Source organism: Sminthopsis crassicaudata, chromosome 5 (genome assembly GCF_048593235.1).
Source record: "Sminthopsis crassicaudata isolate SCR6 chromosome 5, ASM4859323v1, whole genome shotgun sequence".
NCBI lineage: Eukaryota > Metazoa > Chordata > Mammalia > Dasyuromorphia > Dasyuridae > Sminthopsis > Sminthopsis crassicaudata.
This window is the reverse complement of record NC_133621.1, coordinates 232,488,584-232,501,591: the sequence shown is the minus strand read 5'-3', so window position 1 is coordinate 232,501,591 and position 13,008 is coordinate 232,488,584. Positions and strand designations below refer to the sequence as shown.

Genomic DNA, 13,008 nt, shown 5'->3' with positions numbered 1-13,008 from the left:
GTCCCGCCCACTTTCTGTGGATTGGACGCCGGGGTTCCAGTCCACGCTCCGTAAGGGGAAGCGGACCGGCCAATCAGAAACTTTGAATGAGTATTTTACAAACTGAAGAAGTGCTTGCTCTAGTTAGCCGCCGGCTGGAGGGGCTGAAGGGGTTCGGGAACCGCGCTGGCTGCGGCCGCCCTCCTGGGTCGGATGTTGGAGAGGCGGCCGGAGGAGGAGGAGGAGGAGGAGGAGGAGAAGACCGTGGCCGTGGTCCTTCCCTTCCCCACGAGTTGTCACGATGACTTCTAGTGCTGGCTTGACGGACACCTCCCTGCAAACTGCCTTTCCCACTCCCAGCAGGATTCCCGTGCTGGCCCGGAAATGCCCGCTCCTGTCCGAGGCGGAGTCCCAAGCCTCCGGCCAGGAGAACCGGGATCCCAAGGTAAGCAGGGGCCAGGCTGCTCCCTGGGGGGGGAAGAGTGGGGGTGCGGAGCTTCCAGCCAGCCCCACGCCGAGCCCCAGACTTCTTTTCTCCTCTCCTTGTCCTCAGGGAATGATGCAGAGGAAGACTTTTCGGGCCCAGTTTCTCCAAAAAGACCTAGGCAGCTCCAAGCACAAGCAGCAGGCTGTGGGCCCAAAGGGGGGAAGAGCCCGAGCCCGGGCCCCGCTGGAGGAAATCAGCCTGGGCTCCGCGGGACACAATGCGAGGGCTCCCTCTGGGCCCGGTGCTGCTAGAAAGGTGGCTTTTGTAGCTGCTGACGGCTGCTCCGAGGGAAGAGAACTGGCCGCTGCGAGGACCCCCGGGAGGGTGGCAAAACTGCGTGAGTGCTTGGGGCTTCATCGAGTTCTGGCCTTGGGTAGTGTGGGGCCGTGGGCATCTGGAGGCAGGGCGCTTTCTCCCCCATAGCTGTCCTCCATCACCTTTTTCCCTCAAGGAGACCCTGGGGATTTGGCCACCGCGTTGTCAAGCATGGAGGTGACTAGTGGTGATCCCCCCTGCCAGACTGGTCGTGCTCAAAGAGTACTGATCCAGGGAAACCAAAACCAAAAAGATGCCTACTGTGGGGCACAGGTAAGTGGAGGGAATGAGGGATCCGGAGATAGAAAAAAAAGTCTCAAGCCCTGTTCTGTTCCCGGGCTATGAAGCCTCTTCACGGGGTCCCTAAAACTTTTGCAGACACGTGTTCTGTTCTGTTTTCTGGATGTTCATGGCTAAAACAGTCAGGGCCCGTGAACCAGACAACCTATTCCCCAACGTCTATAAGCTCAAGGAATTCCCCCTATCCTCTTTTTTTTTTTTTTTTTAGGCTGGGGTTAAGTGACTTGTGCAGGGTCACACAGCTAGGACGTGCTAAGTGTCTGAGAGCAGATTTGAACTCGGGTCCTCCTGAATTCAAGGCTGGTGCTCTATCCACTGCGCCACCTAGCTGCCCCAATTCCCCCTATTCTAATGGCCCGGGGCATCAGATCTCAGGCTCCAGAGCAGGTTATACGTGTTGAGGGGAGAGGGAACAATTGGGGCTAAAGAACATACATCTGGGAAGTATTAAGTAGCGCCTCTTAAGTGTCTGAGCTCACATTTGAATTCAGGGCTGGTGCTGTATCTGCTGTGCCATCTGATTGGTTCATAATTTTTTTCTGTGTCACAGATCCCTTTGGCAGGCTGGTGAAGCCCTGGTGACCTTTTCTTAGGTTAATGGCTTAAAATGTATTAAATGAAACATATAAGATTACAAAGGAAACCAATTCCTTTGAAATAAAAATGTAATTATTTTTTTTTTACCCCATCTAAGTTTACAGACCCCTTGAAGTTGTTGGTAGATCGTGGATCCCAAGTTAAGGATCCCTGCTCTAGAGCCTCAATAATAAAACTTGGTTCAAATTAGCATATATTAAACACCTCTATGTTCAAGGGACTGTTAGAATTTGGTGATAGAAGAGATAGTAAGCAAGATAGGATTATCCTTGGCTCTGTAGTCATGGGAGACAGATATGGCTCAAGGAGATTCAGTTCATCTGAAGAAGGAGAATAATGGTAAAGAGCACTATATCCAGAATCCATCTGGAATGCCCACCTTCCTTCCTTACCAGTTCCTTGTAAAAGCCTTCAACCATGGTCTGTATTAACCTCTTCTCTGCAACTTTCCTCTCACTTGCCCCCAAACCCACCTTGAGGTCAAGACCTGATTTGATTTTTTCTTTGTATCCCCAGCTCTCTGTACATAGTAAAAACATTGTGAATATTGGATTGTTGTACTGAAAGGAATGGTTATGAAATGACGACATGGAATTTGAGATGAGCTAGATTGCAGATTGCACTCTTACCCTTTAATATTCTGCCTTAGGTCCAGACTCCAGTTCATCCTACCAGATCTTCACTTTTCAGTAGCAATCAGGAGTCAAGAAAAAGAAATGTCATCAGCCAGTAAGGAGTGGGCCTTGGCACAGAGGGGGTTTGTCCCATGATAGGGAGAGAGGCATTCTAGGATAGTATTATATTTCACTGAAAAGGAATAACCCAACATTTTCCTTCAGACTATGGGCCTTCCCATGACCTTAACACTCAAATAATCAGAGGGTCCTGGGGAAGAGGAAAAATAAAGAATCCAGTACAGTGTATCAGAGCTAACACCATGGTATCATCTTCCTCAGACCCTTCCTGACCTTCCAGAGTAGGGGTCAGTAGTAACCCATTTTCTGGGTCTGACTGATATCATCAGAAATTCACACTATTTCAAGTGGCCCTGAGGTGCTTTGGACTCTGTCATAGGGGGATAGTCCTGAATTAGAGGTAGAACAGTAATTCAACACTCCTGTTCTCTCTGACATCAGGGTCCAGAAGAGTAGTGATTCAGGACAGCCCTGGGCAAGAACAAGGCTACCAGGTGAGGTAAAAATGAAATAAAACTAATTACAGGGATAGAAATTATCAAAGTTTGGAGCTAGGAAGTATAAACTAGATAATACATGATCATGGGAATACCTCTGTGTGCGCCATCTGAAAGTTTCCTCCCTTACCAAGTGGATGTGATTATCCATATCACTCACCTCCCCATAAAGGTCCCCAATTTAGTAAGCTGCTTCTATAAATTTGCCTATACTGACTCCAGTAAATAGTCTCAACATGGTGCTGTTCAGTTGTGTCCAACTTCCTGACCCCACATGGGGATTTCTTGGCAAAGGTACTGGAGTGGTTTGCCTTTTCTTCTCTAGTTCACTTCACAAATGGGGAAGCTAAGTAAAATAGGCTTAAGTGATTTGCCTAGGATCATAGAACTAGTCTGAGTCCAGATTTGAACTCCGGAAGATGAGTTCAGAATTCAGGCCCAGCATTCCATCCACTTGGTCATTTAATTGCCTCACAGCCTTCACATAGGTATACATTAAATATCAGTTCCAATCCAGTTATCACTTATTTTGCACTTACTATGTGCAAAGCACTATAATTGGCCCCAATGGAGGGTGGACGTTGGGAAAGGGAATACAAAGACAAAACGAAGAAATAGTTCCTGTTCTCAAGAAGCTTATGTTGGTGCTCAATATTTGTTGAATCAGTTAATCCTCTGATCATTCTGTTCCCTATGCCTGATTGCCCTCCTGCAATGTCTCATCCTTCTAGCTTGAGCTCAAATAGCCTCAAAAGCTCTCCCTGATCTAATCCTTAGCCCCAAGTGATTTCTCCCTTTATCTGGCCTCATAGCACTTTATGGCCCTCTGTTAGATTTCTCATTCTCATTTGTGTGCTTAGTCTAACCTTTCTTTGTTTTATTTGTCTTTACCACCTTGGTATCTAGCACAGTACATTGCATATAATAAATGTTTGAATGAATGTCATTCTTTTCATAGCTCACCAACCGCCAAGAGAGCTGACTGTCCCTGACTATTCTGCAGTGCTGAACAGTTCCCCAAGTAGACGGGAAACCCACAGTCTTGCTCAGCAGGTGCTATTGAAAGGAACACATGAAGCCCCTCTCCCCATGGTGAGATGGGGAGTTCACAAAGGGCCTTAGAGAGTGGAGATCAAGGATATGTGGAAATGGGAGAGATAGAAAATTCCAGTTTTGGGGGACTTTTTCCAGTAGCAGGTAACACTGAGGTTAAGAGCAGGTAGGTAGGGTAGTTTCAGCATATCTGAAGGGTTATTACATTGTTCAGAGGCCTACATCTAAAACGGTACAGGCCCAAGCCTTTCTAAAATGAAACTGCCTCTTTCCATCCCAACTTTCTAGCCTCTTCTCAGTGGATAAGTTAATGGAAATTCATTTATATTTACCTGTCCCCCTTTAGAGTAATCTAAGGTATCAGCAAGGTAAATTAGCATTTTCTGTCCTACTTTTCTTTGCCTTCTTCCCTCACAGGATAGCCCTGGCTTCCTTCGGACTTCTCCTCAAGGTCAGTTCACTCCTGGCCAGGTAGGCCATGCCTCACCCTTTGGACTAGCCAATCGCGTACCTGTCACCCGTCCACCAACTCTGGTTTGTACATTCATGGGGGTTAGGGGTAAGGAAAGAAGTCACTTGAATGTGAATTGTCCAGCTAATAAGTTCTAGCCACTTTCTGATTTCTCCACAGACTTCCTACTCTGTGGTGCGCCATTTGGCTGTCTTCTCCAAGACTTCTCAGGCCACTCCTGCCCCAACTTCCAGCCTTCAGCAGGTAAGAGAGAGCAGGAAGAGGGTATGAGTGCTGCCAGAAAGAGTGGAGACCTGGAAACAGGGAGAACCAAAGCAGTGGTACTTGGGTGGTTTGGCATCCCCCTTGCCTTTGTTCTAAATTCTCTTCCTGCCAAGAGTATGGGGGTCAGTGTTGACATCTCTTTGGTCATGTGTGATAGGCTTGTCTCTGTGTTTTATCTTGAGGAGCCTGCTTTTGCCTTGGGTGAGTAGCAGTAGACTGCAATGGATGGGAGTTGTTCCTAACATAAAATCTAACCTCTGGCTCTTTGAGCTGATTCCAAAGATACCTTTCTGCTTTTCTCATGCGTACTCCTTAACAAAATTCTGGCTAAAATTCCTTCTGCCTTTTCCTCATGAGAAGCAAACTTTGGGGACCTTGTTTTGCTCTTTGTTCCCTAAATCATATTGTCTTTTCTTAGCAAACATGATTTGGGGATCTTGGGGAGAGCTACTTAGGAAGCTCTTTGTCTCAGAGAAATACACTTGAAAACCCCTTTGGTTGCTTTTAACAGAGGACCCTATCATTTTCCTAGTGAGTTTTCGATGTTGAAAGGATCCTAAGTGCCTCTTTCCATTACATCTTAGCTTCCCAATTGTGCCCTTTCTCCAGGAGCAGATTGTTGTCAAGCGGTTGTATGAAGAAAGCTGGACAGGTCTGGAGGAGAAGCCTGAGAAACCCTCCCCCATAACTCCTCTTAACAGAATATCACTGGAACTGAGTAGAAACCAGGCAGATCCTAGTGATATAGGGGTAGTAACCCCATCCAATAGGATATCCCTGGAGCTAAGCAGACACAAGGTGGGCCCCAGAGATGATAAGGTTTCAGCCCCATCCAACTGGATGTCCCTGGAGCTAAGCAGACACGAGGTGGACTCCAAAGATGTTGGGGTAGGAACTTTATCGAACAAGATGTCCCTGGAGCTGAGCAGGCATGAGGTAGGTCCCAGGGATGCAGAGGGAGCAACCCCAACCTCCAGGAGATTGTCACTGGAACTGAGTGATCTCATGACTGTATGTATTTCTTTATTTACAGCGCATCAATATCTTGAAGCAGCTATTACAACAAGAGGTAGAAGAGCTGGCTAAGGTAGAAGATAGGCACCAGAGTGGCAAGTCTCACCTTAAACTGATCGAGCCCAAGTTGGCTATGATTCCTTGTACCTCAGAACCCTCAGATCATGGTTCTGCACTTCCCAACCTCCAAGGACCTAAACAGCATCCCGATGTCGGGGAAACCATCTCTACTGGGAGTCTGGGAATTCGAGAACTCATACAGCAACCTAACTTTGGCGTGTGTACCACAGCTTCCACCAACCTGACCTTTTTTCAGTGTCCCCTCTGTGGCAGCATTCCTCTCCATTCCCTTGACTCCCTACGGAGTCCCATGGGCACAATCGGTAAGAGACCAGCTATAAGGGGCTCTCTCCCTCCCTTAGATCCTGAGGGAGGAGGTCCCTCTCTTGAAAAAGAGTGTACTGTTGGGTAAATTACCCTACCTTTCTTTCTCTGTCTCACCTTGGGTCTCATCTACTCTTCATGTGGAGAACAGAAAGGGGAAAATCTTATACCAGAACCTGTGCTGTCTTTCTTGTGATCAAACTTGCCTTCAAACTGAATAGTCAAAAAGATATCTGCCTACTTCTCATTAGGATTTTATTCATCCTCCTGCTTCCAGGTCCTGCTGTCCTAGCCCTATGCAAGCAACTCAATGCATGGCTGGAAGCCATTAGACTTCTCTATGACGGCTGCCTGGATGATGAGTGTGCCTTCTATACAGGACGAGGCATTCCTGGCCCCCAGAGGATCTGTAAGAATCCTGTGGCCACATGTCTGGAGAGGCAGGAGGCCATGGTAAACCTCCCTTGGCAATGATGGATGGAGGGTGGGGTTAACTTGTATAAAATCATAAGCTTTTTACCCAGTGAGGTGTGGAGAGAGATGGGGTGAGGGGGTTGGCCCTGAGTTTAGGAAGACCCAGACTAATAGGATCTCTTCTCTTTCTAGGATTTTATTCCAATCTCTTCTCCAGCTCCCTAGGACTATTCCAAATTTCCCCACACTTCGATCCTCCTTATTTATTATATGTGTACCTTTTTTTTTTTTAACCTTTCAATAAAATTTTGTGATCATAATTGTGCTTTTTTTCTTTTTATAGCAGAGAGGAGTATTTTGATGTTGAGACTACTTACATAAAGGTGTAAAAGCAGCTTTAGGCTGCTACTGTATCAGTTGTCCACGAGGTGGCACTATCGACCTTCTCAAAACACTTTAGTACTTATTTCTCAGGAATTCCTTTTCCCCCAATCATGGCTATTCTGTATGTTGGAGGCAGTTTTAGGGTTTCTGCTCTCCCATCTGGTCCTGTTCAAATTATTTACCCTTTTAGAGGTCAGTAGTGTTCTTCCTGGAGGGTAAACTTTCTCTCTTTACCCGGAGGGGAGGGTGTAAACAAACCTCATCCACTCCACTAGCACTCCTCCTTTACTATTACTATTACTTGGGCATCAAATAAGAGGCACCAACCTACAAGGATCCTTTTGTGTCATTGACACTTTTAGCAGTTTGGCAATAAAGCCAAACTCCTCAGAATGATGCTTTTAAGATGTTTAAAATATAAGGTATGTAAAGTTACAAAGGAAACCAATTTTTTTTTTTTCCCCTATGGACTCTGGAAGTCCATGAAACCCAGGTTTCTGGAGAAACCCTGGTATCACAATCTGAATTAAAAGTTCTCTGCCTATTAATCTCTCCAATGGAAGAGATTAATGTCTCAGCTGACACCCCACCCATTAGAAGCTGAGACCCAGGTTTTTCTTGGATTCAATATTTCCTCTGAGGTTCCATTCTTTTTCATCCAATAACCTTATGCCCATTTCCCTCTACCTAGGGTGTAGTAAGAATGTGTGGAGTCCTGAATAGTAGTCGGTGTAGTTTTTCACCAGTCCTTCTCAACCCAAGTCACACTCATACATGACCCAAGCCTTGTTTTATTAGAAGAAACAACAATAAATTAATCCTAGTACTCAGTTCAATTGTGGGATAGGGTAGGGATGGGGCTGCATAATTTGGGTTTAAAATGCCAGAAAATGCTCCTTCAGTTTACTGATCCAAGTTGCATAAGGACTGAAGATCAGCTATATCCAACCTCAACCTTCTGGAAATGGGGAAGTGGGTAGAGAGTAGGGGAGAAGACCAACATCCCAGCTCAAGGCCTAGCCATATCTTTGGAACACTTCATGTAGTCCAGATCTGCTCTGGATTCCCTTCCCTATCTCCCCAGAAGCTGGTGTCCAATAGCTGGTGTTTACTAGTTGTGTATCATTATTTCCTTGCCTATTGATTCCTTTCCTTTCTGCCTGTCCTTCCTTTCTTTGAGGAAAACTAGGCTCTGAACCCTCCCGTGGACCTAGGGCCAAACCATTTCTAGGACCCTTATTGTGCCTCACCTAACTCCAATGGTCCTAACGCCTATCTTTGTGCTGCAATGCTCCAATCCTCCTCGATTCCATAATGATTACTCCCCAAATTGTATCTCTCTGCCACCCCGAGGCTTAGCTGGTCCCCTAGTTTTCAGTTTGTAAGTTTATGTCTGGAGTTGGGGGCTGGGGTGAGAATAGAAGCAGGGACTGTATGACCTGGCAGTCTAATTAAGCAAAGGGAATAAGATGTGGGTATGGAACAGCTGAGGATAGGGCTTAGCCCTGATGGTTCAGTGAGGGTGGGGTTAGGAGAAGGCTCAGTCCGGGTAGATGATGAAGCCAGAGAAGGTGCTGTACTTATTGGTGTTCCCGCCGTGCACCTTGCCACCATCCAGTTTGATGAACACCTCATCCCCCACATCCAGGTGCAGGATGACGCTGTTGCTGGCGTAGTCGTAGTTCTGGTCCGCATCCTGGGCGATGGCACTGGCCCGGACCTGGGGTAAGGGACCGATGTCGAGGACACCCTCAGAAGTCCAGGCTCCTGGCACTCGGTCCACCCTCCCCCTTCGTTTTTGATTGATCAGACGGCACCCTGAAAAGGTCCAAGTTTCCTCCTGCAGATCCCTGGGACTCAGGCTCAAGCCCTGTCTCTAATTCTTACTTCCCAAAGCTAACAATACTGGGAGTGGAGGCGTAGGGGGAAGTTCAAGTCGGACATTGCGCAGGACCCCATAAGGCCCTGGGGCACCGCAATATCTAATTGGGTTGCTGGCTCCTCTTTCCACGACTTATCATATAGGTCAATGCCCTTTCTCTTGAACGGATTCAGCTGAGGGCCTAGGTAGCTAAAAGTTCAACGTTCAAGTCTCTAATCAGCACTTTCTCTGCTTGGACCAGATAGGGAAAAATATATTCCGCCTTGACTGATCTCACCAAAATTTAAAGTCTGTTTTTAGAGTTAAAAGCCTAAGGAGATACACTCAGGAGAGCCTTTCTCCTCTTTTCCCTTTCTGCCATCAAATCTCAAGCATCTGATTGTCAACCACTCCTCCCCCTCTCTACACCCCGGCCCAGCATTTCTTTTCCAGTCCCGCAGGGGCTGGTTATTAACGCATTAATTATTCATTATTATTCTAATCACTATTTACCGTCCCCTGGGCCGCAGCCTGGGAGCCATCCGCCCAGAATACAGAATGGGCACCGCCCCATCCTGGTACAAACACACGCGAGCACACACACACACACATACACACACACACACACACACACACACACACACACACACACACACACACCACTTTTTCTCACTTCTCAACGACTGGAAACCCAAGGGAAGAGGGAGACCCAAAAAACAGTCGCTGCTCGGTGAGAATGGACTAAAAGACACACGGGCACCAGGATAGACCACGGACAGACACTGAGACAGTGAAACGCACAGCCACAGACAGAACTGACTATGAAAATAGGGGGACAGTAGGATACGTGGACGGAGACAAGAAGACAGTGGAACAGGCAAAGCAGACATAAGGACCTCTGGCATAGCCTGGGGTCACTACCCGGGGCACAACTGCTCAACTGCTTCACATCCACAATCTCCCTTCACTTGGCCCTGGGTTTTAAAGAGGAATACATTAAATTCCTCTCTGATCCAGATTGCTACCGAGCCAGTTTGGCTTAGAGAGCTTAGCTACTTGCTCCTAAAATCGCACCGGAGAGCTCTCCTAGCCTGTCTGGCTCAGGACTCCCTTAGCTATACTCCCTAGCGCCGCACCTCCTACTCCTTGACCATGGTTCCCCAGGATGTCTGGGCAAAAGGAACCCAAACTCCCGTTTTCCCAAACTAAAGGCAGCAGCCACAGGTACTGGCCACGGGGCTCCTCTTTGGACTTCCTTTCCACACCTTCCCACCCCTTTGTGTAAATCACGTAATACCAGGGTTCGATCGGATCTGGGCGAGTTCCGACAGGTGCAGGTGTGTTTGGGGACTATTCGGAAGCGTTCGAGCTAGAGGGCTGACGGGGGAGTCAGAACCTCAGCCACCCAGATCAGTGGCTTAAGTTCGGGGCGCTTTCCAGTAAATTCCTCTCCATTCCTGTTAATCTTCCTTCGAATCTCATTTCCTTTTTACCTCCCAGACTGCACTGCTATCCCACCTTGGGCTGCTGCCCCTAGGAAGCTTGGAAGTGGTAATTAAGAAAGGGAGCAGACCGCTAGCCTGTGCGGTTTAGGCAAAAAAGAAAAAGAAAGAAAAGGATTGGGAGGAGGCAGGGAATAAGGTGATGGAGTGAAGATGTGTTTGAAAAACACAACCCTTTCCTTCAAAACCAGAGCCGAATCTGGTGAAAGCCGCAAACTGGCGCCCACCTTCCTGCCAATGGATATCGGCGGGAACTCTAGGGGCTAACAGGATCAGGAGCTTGGAGCTTAACTGAATATAAACTCCGAGGGGATGGCTATAGAAGGGAACCCAGCTAGTTTTGAATAAACAAAAATAGTAAAGTACTGGGGACTGCAGGGATTGCCCAAGGGTCTCGGGGTTGGAAGGAGAGAAAAGGAAGTGAAAGGAGGAAAAAGGCAAAGTCCGGAAAGACCAGAACCGGAACGGGTAGAGACTCACTTGTCTGCAGACCTCTCTGTCCTGCTAGGGACCCCATTCAAGGGCTCTGGAGTAAGGGTGGTGGGAGGGAAGAGATGCGGGGGGGGGGGGTCTAGGGGATGGGGAAAAGAGAACCTGTCTCAAGTGGGGAGATTGGAAGTATCCCTCCTGAGGAGCTTAAGCTAGGGTGGTGGAAATAGGGGTGGGGCGGGCAAGTCGGAAACCTTGGGCAGTCGATTGGGGACGGGTCCCTCACCTGCCCGTTCTTCATCAGATCTGCCCACATGCTGGTGCCGTCGCCTCCGCGCATCAGCACGTGGTAGGCAAAGAAATATACACCAGGCATGGGACAGGTGAACTTGCCACTGGCCGCCTCGTATGCGTTGCCTACGTTGGTCACCACGTCGTCGAAGCGCAGCACCTCGTAGCCTTCATGAGGCCGACGCAGGCCGGCGTAGAAGGCGATCCGAGGAGAGTAGGCAGCGGGCACTGCGCCTCCGGGGCCTGGTCCTGGGGGTCCGGGGGGACCTTGTCTGCCGGGCTCTCCTGGGGGACCTCTCGGACCCTGTGGACCAGGGGGTCCTCGAAGCCCAGCTTTGCCCCTCCGGCCAGTCTCGCCTTTGGCTCCTGGGGATAACGGAGGTGCAGAAGCGGGTGACCCGTCGGGATCTGGGCCACGGGGCCCGTGAGGGTCACAAACCATGCGGCAGCGGCCCAGCATCTCGTAGTGCGCGGGCCCGCGGGAGCTGTGCACGAGCAGCGGGATGGCCACAAGTAGCAACAGCACCATAGCCACCCCGACGGCCGCGCCCACCACCCGCTTGCGGCGGCTCAGTCGGGATGCGGCCAGGGCCAAGAGGTCCTCTTCGCTCTTGGGCGCAATGGTTGCGGCGGCAGCTCCCCCGGATTCTCCTTGAGCCTTGGAGTCAGCAACGGTCTGGGGCAGTATCGGAGCCTGGGCCGGAACTACTCTCACCCGACAGTTTCGTCTGCCCTCTTGCCCCTGCGGGTTTCAGCAGCAGTGATTGCGACTCCGAAAGTGGATCTTAAAGCAGCTGCCGAGAGGCTCGGTACCGGGGCAGCCCCCGACGGCTCGGTGCCCACGGACCCGGAGACCTGCGTCCTCAATTAGCCCTGACTACTCGGCACTCACGGATCCCCGATGCCTGGGTTATCGGTTCTTCGAACGGTGTGCTTCTCAGAATCCCGGACTCCTCTGAGTTCTCGATTCCCTTGACGGTTCGGTCCTGGACCGGGCTGGGGCTACTCCCCGCAGGCCGGGCGCCCCGGGCTCTGCGCTTCGGGAGGCACGAACCTGATAGGAACTCTTCATAGGGCTCGGCTCTCTGGCCTTGGGACGATGCTGACCCCACTCCGGCCCTAGCCCTGGCAGCGGCCCCAGTCTCGCTCTCCTCTCTCTCACTCTCTTTCTCCTTCTGGCTCTCTCCCTCCCTCCCACCCTTCTGGGGTGGCTGTGCAGGCTGTGTGAGCAGCGGTGCGGCGGGAGCCGCTTTAAGCGGCCGGAGGCGGAGCGACCCCTGCAGCTGAAAGTGGGGAGGGTTGGGGCGGGGCGGAGGACTGGCCCTCCCCTTGGGTCTTTTCCTCTCGTCTACCCCAGGAAATGGCTCTAAGGGGAGGCTCAGTTACCCCTAAACCATAGGGGCTGGGCTCCACAAATATGTAGCCAAAAGAAACTGGACAGAAGCTAGAAGCAGTATGAAAGGAAAAGACTGATACCTATATATATATATGAACAGAGACACCAAGAAAGAGAGGCAAATACATGAAAGATTTGGTGGAGAGAGGAAAAAGAAGGAAAAGACAATGGAAGGACAAAAAAAAAAAAAAAATTAAAGAGGGAAAGAGAAGACATTTCCCCACAACGCCTGGCTCTGTGCTAAAACGGGGCAAGTGTTCAATTTATACTTGTTGAATTGCATTGAAAGAAAGGCAACACAGCCCCCAGAATGAGTGTGAAGCAGGCAGAAAGATAGAAAACAAACCGTGAGAATATAAAGGGGAGACAGATACTGAAGCAGAGACAGAGACAAAGAAACAAGGAGATGCAAAAAGAAAGGCATCGAGAGAAACGCAGAAAGGAGAGACAGGGAACGGAGAGGTTGACAGATCTAGAGAAATGTAAATGACGAGCTTCAGAGAGACACCCAGGTGCGTGTTCGGACTCCAATGTAACATATCAACTCTGCAAAGAGAAGAGAATGTGACTTCGTGTGAGAGTCTGTATGAGACTGTGTGTCTGTGTAATTGAATAGGTCTTTATGTGTTTGTGGGTCTGTCATACGATATGTTTATGTGGTGACTGTGTATGCG

At 49.3% G+C, this 13,008-nt stretch overlaps 2 protein-coding genes across 4 annotated transcripts; one reads left to right on the top strand and one right to left on the bottom strand.

The window, feature by feature from the left end:
* Positions 1–23: 23 nt before the first annotated feature.
* Positions 24–6,791, top strand: TROAP (trophinin associated protein). Of its 3 annotated transcripts, none has more exons than XM_074270476.1 (12): positions 24–424; positions 533–803; positions 918–1,054; positions 2,328–2,407; positions 2,815–2,867; positions 3,829–3,923; positions 4,341–4,457; positions 4,555–4,638; positions 5,269–5,595; positions 5,693–6,056; positions 6,335–6,510; positions 6,664–6,791. In XM_074270476.1, exons 1-12 carry the CDS (start codon positions 281–283, stop codon positions 6,694–6,696), a joined length of 1,881 nt encoding a protein of 626 aa, XP_074126577.1. In that variant the 5' UTR covers positions 24–280; the 3' UTR covers positions 6,697–6,791. The 3 variants fall into 3 exon arrangements, with proteins under 3 accessions (XP_074126577.1, XP_074126576.1, XP_074126579.1); XM_074270475.1 differs by having other exon boundaries at positions 25–424; positions 3,829–3,962; XM_074270478.1 differs by lacking the exons at positions 2,328–2,407; positions 2,815–2,867; positions 3,829–3,923 and having other exon boundaries at positions 26–424.
* An 839-nt stretch (positions 6,792–7,630) lies between these two features.
* C1QL4 (complement C1q like 4) lies at positions 7,631–11,686 on the bottom strand. Its single transcript, XM_074270472.1, has 2 exons — positions 10,934–11,686; positions 7,631–8,575 (listed from the first exon to the last, which is right to left on the bottom strand). The coding sequence occupies exons 1-2, from the start codon at positions 11,465–11,467 to the stop codon at positions 8,396–8,398; spliced, it is 714 nt and encodes a 237-aa protein (XP_074126573.1). The 5' UTR covers positions 11,468–11,686; the 3' UTR covers positions 7,631–8,395.
* Between the last annotated feature and the right edge of the window lie 1,322 nt (positions 11,687–13,008).